This window comes from Entamoeba dispar, genomic scaffold (assembly GCF_000209125.1).
Source record: "Entamoeba dispar SAW760 scf_1105229462549 genomic scaffold, whole genome shotgun sequence".
In the NCBI taxonomy this organism is placed as follows: domain Eukaryota; phylum Evosea; order Mastigamoebida; family Endamoebidae; genus Entamoeba; species Entamoeba dispar.
Genome location: NW_001855248.1, coordinates 43,711 through 50,208, shown reverse-complemented (window position 1 = coordinate 50,208; position 6,498 = coordinate 43,711). Strand labels below are relative to the sequence as shown.

At 24.2% G+C, this 6,498-nt stretch overlaps 1 protein-coding gene across 1 annotated transcript, besides 9 other annotated features; it reads right to left on the bottom strand.

Moving 5' to 3' along the window:
- Window positions 1–16: 16 nt before the first annotated feature.
- Window positions 17–714: a repeat region.
- Window positions 715–2,317: a repeat region.
- Window positions 2,311–2,905: a repeat region.
- A 13-nt stretch (window positions 2,906–2,918) lies between these two features.
- Window positions 2,919–2,948: a sequence feature (AT_rich).
- Window positions 2,949–3,411: 463 nt separating this feature from the next.
- Window positions 3,412–3,472: a microsatellite.
- A 100-nt stretch (window positions 3,473–3,572) lies between these two features.
- Window positions 3,573–3,600: a sequence feature (AT_rich).
- A 30-nt stretch (window positions 3,601–3,630) lies between these two features.
- Window positions 3,631–3,671: a sequence feature (AT_rich).
- Window positions 3,672–3,736: 65 nt separating this feature from the next.
- Window positions 3,737–3,767: a sequence feature (AT_rich).
- Window positions 3,768–4,227: 460 nt separating this feature from the next.
- Window positions 4,228–4,263: a sequence feature (AT_rich).
- A 60-nt stretch (window positions 4,264–4,323) lies between these two features.
- Window positions 4,324–6,279, bottom strand: EDI_083910 (DNA polymerase I, putative; the record flags this gene model as incomplete). Its single annotated transcript, XM_001739932.1, has 1 exon — window positions 4,324–6,279. One exon carries the CDS (start codon window positions 6,277–6,279, stop codon window positions 4,324–4,326), a length of 1,956 nt encoding a protein of 651 aa, XP_001739984.1.
- Window positions 6,280–6,498: the final 219 nt, after the last annotated feature.

Here is a 6,498-nt window from a genome sequence, read left to right as displayed (position 1 = left end):
TCTTCTCCTCAGCAAGCCTCTTCTCCTCAGCAAGTTCATTTTCATCATCATTTTCAATACTCATTGTATATTTCTTATTTAAGTATTTATCATTTATTTCTTTTTGATTTAGTTTGTCATCTTCTTCAAGTGTCATACTGATCGTTTCTTCTTCCATTCTAATCATTTTTGTTTTTTCTCTTGCAAGTAAATACCATCTTCTCATTATTGTTGATGGTGTGTATTCTTTAATCTTAGTGTTCTTAATTTCTTCTATTTCTTGTGGTGTAAGTATTTTGGTTTCTTCTTCAAATAGTCTTTTCCAATATTCTTGGTTTTGTATTTCTATCATTTCTTTTCTTTTATTTCTTATTTGTCGTTGTCTTTTATTATGGTATTGTTTATATCTATGTTGTGTTTTATTATGTGATTTATTTGTATAATAATATTGATTGTTTCTATTTGAATTATTGATAAAATACTTATGATGATGAAAATGACTGAAGTGATGAGTGAAACGATTCTTACCATTATTATTATGATAATTGTTATGGTGATAGTTATTATTATGGTAATGATTGTTGTGATGATTAATGTATTTCTGTCCATACAGATAATACCTGTTTTCACTCATTCTTCTATCATTTATATTTCTTGGTTGGTATGGATTTCTCCTTCTTTTGTTATTGATTTTTTTATAATTTTTGTGGTGTTTCCTGTAATGCTTCGGCATCTGAAGAATAAAATAAATAAATATAAAATAATATAAATAAAATAAAAAATAAATAAAAAAGAATAAAATAAATATTTTATTATATTTTTATTTATCTTTTATTCTTATTTCTTTTTATTATTTATTAAATTAACACCCCCCATTGGGTGTAAATATTTCAAATGAAATGAAATAAAACAAGAATGAAATATGAACAATTTTTATATTCACCATTTCATTCATTGATAGATGAAAGAAATGGCTGTTCATATTCATTTATTGATTTTATTTTATATTCTTTTTTAGTTTTTATATTTCAAATAAATAATAATGAATAAAAATCATTTCATTTCAATTACAATGATTCGTTCTGGTGTGAAATCTTCATTTCCACAAAGTGCAGTTAATATTCCTTTATATTCAAATGAAATTTGTTTACAATATGATTTTGTTTTATTATTTTCTTTAAAAACAACAATATCACATCCACCTCCAAATTCAAACAACCAATCACTTGATTGATTATTTAAACAAAATGCACATTGGGGTTTTTTAATATCAAATTTCATCATTCTTTTTATTCTTCCATTTGATTTTAATGAAAATAAAAATGAATTTGGATCATTTATGTAATTATTAACTTTATCAATTTTCACATTAACATATCCTCCAAATTTATTTCCTTTTGTATCTTCAATAATAATTATTATATGTTCTTTGTTTATTATGCTTTGATTAAATATTGATGTATTCTTATTCCAATTATCAATATCTGAATCAAATAGTATATTCGATACTTTTCTATTTGTCCATTCTTCTAGTTGTTTCATTTCTTCTTGTTTCTTTTTTCTTATAGTTTTTATTATTTCTTCTTCCATTTTCTTTCTTTCTTCTTCTTTTCTTCTTCTTTCTTCTTCTTTTTGTTTCTTTCTTTCTTCTTCGTGTTTCTTTCTCTCTTTTTCTTCATCTTCTTCTTTTTTCTTCTTCCTCTCTAAATAATCACTATATTGTGTAAACCATTCTTCTTTCTTTTTGTTAAATCTTGTTTTAATATTGTTAATTTCTTCTTCTAATGGTTTAATTTTGTCTTTCATATCCATTTCTTCCATGTGAATGATTTTATCTATTAGTTCATTCTTAGCTTTATTAACTGCCCCTGAATCATCATTACATTCTTCTATTATCTTTTCCATTTTATTCTTAATTATTTCTATTTTATTAATTGTTTCTTGTCCTTTTTCTATTACTATTCTTCTTCTTTTAACTATTTCATCCATTCTATCAAATATTCCTTCTCCTCTTTTAATTGCTTGTTCATATGTTTCATTATCTTGTTTCTCAAATATTTCATTTTTAATACAACCTAAATAATAATGATAATGTTTAGTAGTATCATCAATTGATTGATAAATATTTGGAAGTGTTTCTACTATTTCTTTAATTAATTGATTATTCATCACTGATTCCATTTTAATTTAATGAATATCAGATTAAAATAAGAAGATTAAATAATTAAATACACGTTTATAACACATCATTTTATTATTTTAATAAGCGTCATTTCATTTTTATTGTTTTAAATAACAATAATAAAAACAAGAAAATAGAAGATAATAAAAATAAGAATTAGTTAATTAAGTATTAATAGAAATATCTTCTATTGTTCCTTGCTCAAGGGAGATTAAATAATCCCGTCACTTTGCTTTAAAAGTATTTGTTCATCAACTATTGCCTTATTCTTTGATTTTAGTTGTTGAACTGTGAGAACTTTCTTTACTCATTTTTGATGTGGAATAGAATATTTAAACATCAATTATTTAAATATTCATTATTTAATTTCTTTTTAATTTTGATGGGTTTAAATTTCTTCTTTATTTTCTTATTTTAAGGAGAGCATATAATTACCACTGTATTGCTTTGGGCTAATATTCTTTTAGCCTCATCCACTTGACCATTTTCCTTTGATAACCTTTCTTATATTATCAAATATACTTGTATTCTAACAAGTAATAATACCATCTTTATAAATACTCATTCGTTTATAGTCAATGATATTCTGTCATTGTACATAATAAACACTGCTATTCTTGCAGTACTGGGTAAGATGTTTTTCTAACCAAACGCAACGCCATAACCAGTCCATAACTGGGGGAATCGAAGGATGGAAATATTTTAGGGTTCTGTGTGGTGTCTCTGACGTGCTACCTTCGAATCCCAACAAAACAACAATAAAAAATAAAATAATACATATTTTTATGTCAAATCTTTACATAACAAGTATTTTTATTGAATAGATTATAACAAAATAACCGTAGAAAATATATTAAAAGAAGTTGATACGTCAAAAGACAACCTTAATTAACTTAACTAATGAGTCAAATAAAATAAACAAAACACAATAACATTTTGTAAAAACTTTATTCACTTAATTCACTTTAAATCATTGACACATTGTATTAAATGAACTGAATCATCAAGACTAAATAAGATAATACAAATAAAATGTTTATTTCATAGAACATAAAATAGATATTAAATTTAAATAAAGTGAGAACGATGGAATTGTATACATCTTAAACATAATTATAATACTCTGTCTTATCATTTTATTTAAATCTGATGATAAACAAGTGACAACCAATACAATGATAAAATGAACAAAACACACACAGTAGAGCTGTTTAATTAATTAAATAAACTGATACAAACTTTCTTGATATAAGAAATAATTAAATAAATAGAATCGATAATATGATTAATTAAAGTAATAAACAGATAAGTGTTAATTCTGTAATAAAAGGTATTTATTTTACAAAAGAAATACAATCTTTCATAAAAATATCATTATAAACAACTTTAGATAAATAGAATTAATCTTTAGTTAATAATAATGTTATAAATATATATATGGTAGTTATAAACAATGAATAATAGAATGGTATTAATACTATAATTAAATATTACATAATAATTTATTTATCTTTGTAGCTTCTTTAACACGTCTTAATTTCTTATAACATTTGTCAGTATTTCTCTTAATTATCGTTTTAAATTATTATTATTTATTTCATTTATTGCCATTAATAAAACTATTTTCTATAACAATTCATTCTATTGTTATTGAAGTTAGTTGATGGTGTTCTGTTTCAAAGGAATGTTTAGTTCGTATTTTGTAGTATTGTTTCTTATTATGTCTTTCAAAATATCAATTTAATAAAGTTTTTTTTTGATGTTTTCTATTTCTTTTAGACTATATTCTCTTTCTTTTAGTTAATTTTCATGTAAAACATCTATGTATTTTTTGTGTTATCTTAAACGAATGACTCGACTTTTAGTGTTTATTTGTTAATCAAAGATTACCTTATGACAATAAATATGTTTGTTTTTATTAATGATGAATGGTATTATTGTTGAAATTATTGTTGAAATGTTTAACTACCATTTTTATGTTTGATAATATTACTGACCAGTTTTAATAATAATAACATTAATAATGGCATTAGTGAATACACTTCATGACATGATTAAGTTGGTTGAATTTATAATAATAATAATGATTTATATTTAAAATTGTTAAAAGAGTATTTATTTTCAAGTATGTATTGGATAAAATAGATAGTTATAATAAAGAGTTAATTAAAGTTGTAAGGATGAAGAGAACCCCATTTCTTTCCTGTTTCAACAGTAACTACAAGAGGAACTTCAAGTTGGACAATATGTTCCATCAAATATTTTAATGTGACACAAACTTCATCGAGTAAATGATCAGGTACTTCTAAAACAATTTCATCATGGATATTTAATAAGAGTTGAACACCTAACCAAGTTGAATGTATTTTTTTGAATATTTCAATCATACACATTTTGATAATATCAGCAGCAGTACCTTGAATTGGAGAATTAACTGCAATTCGTTTAGATTCTGCAAGTGTCTTTTTATCACTAGAATCTGTTAAATTATTTATTCTTCTTCGTCTATTGTTAATAGTATGTACAAAACCTGTTGTTGATGCATTGGTAATAATTTCTTCTTTCCATTTTTTAAATGATGGGAATTGGTCAAGAAAAGACTCTAAAAATGTTTTAGATTCATCTAATGAAATATGAAGTTGGTCAGCCAATGAAAATGGACCAATCCCATAAATACACCCATACACAATTGTTTTAGCTTTTCTTCTTTCACCATCAGTGATATCATTTACATTCTTTTTAAGCCAATGTGCTGCAATAAGTTTATGAATATCAATATTTGATTTAAAGAATTCAATGAGATGATGATCTTTTGTAAAATTAGCTAAAATTCTTAATTCAATTTGATTATAATCAATTGCAACAAAAGTATTATTATTATGTGTAATAAATAAATCTCTTGGAATTACTACAAATTGTTGGAGTGAAAATGCTTGTTTTGGAATTTGTTGAAGATTAGGATTCTTGGATTGAATTCTTCCTGTTGTAATTGCTGTTTGACTCCATTTAGTTCTAATAAAATATTCATCACCTGTTTTAATACAACATCTTCTGATTTGTTCAATTACACCAGAAAGAAGTTTAGAAATTTTTCTATATTCAAGAACAAGTTTAGCAAATGGATGACCTGATTGACTGAGTATCTTTTTATCTGTTGTTGCTTTCTTTTTTACTCCATCTATTCCAATATTATATCGTATAAGTTCTTTCTTAACTTGTTCAGGAGATGATAAATTAATTGTTTTTCCTATAATTTTCTTTGTTTCTATTTCTATTTTATTTTGTTCTTCAATTAATACTTTTCTTTGTTCATTCAATAATTTATCGTCAATCTTAAATTCATTACAATAATTCATTTCAATCAAAACTCCTTCAATAATCATTTCTTGTTCTTGAAATACTTTTATCATATTATATTTATTCATAATTTCTACTTCTTTCAGTGCAAGTTTTCTTGTTTGTTTCAATCTTTCTTCTGTAGTACTTTTATTTATTATAACTTCATAGACTAAACAAATTTGATTGAATGTTTGTCCATCAACACTTCCTGGATCTATTGTTGATGCTCCAATGTAAGTGTCAAAGATTCTGTTGTTTGTGTTGAAGTTTTCCAAGACACATTTAATATCATTTCTATAATTTTTGATTTCTTCTATTAAGTTATGTACAATAATCAATCTCTTACTATTAATGATTTCTTTGAGTAAATCTTTGTTGAGTATAACATAATTATCACCAATCAATGCATGAATTCCATTGTTTGTACAATTTATAACAATTGATTGTTCAAGACTTTTCTCATTAAACATTATTTTCTCTTCCATTCTTGGTATTTTTTCAATTAATACCTTTAATTCAGAAATATCTATTTTATCTGGTAAGTGCTTGTATTGGATTTCAAGCATAGCTCCAACTTTTGGTTGTGGGGTTCCTTCTTGTTTTGTGCTTTTTCTCTTTCTTTTTTCTGGTACTTCATCATTTACATTAATACTCAGAGATTTTCTCCTCTCTTTTTTCTCTGTCTTTTTTGTTTCTTCACTCTCTAATTTGTTATCATCTTTAACATCTTTAAATAACGTTAACAAGTCTTCTACAGAGTTTCTTGGTGTTTTTTCCATTCCTGATGATTTTGTTTTTTTGTTTTCAAGTTTTCTGTGTTTTTGACTAATTGGTATTGTATATGTTTATCTATTGAATAAAGTAGTTCTGTTTTTATTTAAACACAATCTCTGTGCAAATTTTAATGGTTGTTCTACTAAAGAGAGTTAACACTATCTGTTATTAACGAATAAAAGAAGGAACGACAAAGGATGTTTATTTGGTTTTTAAAGATAATA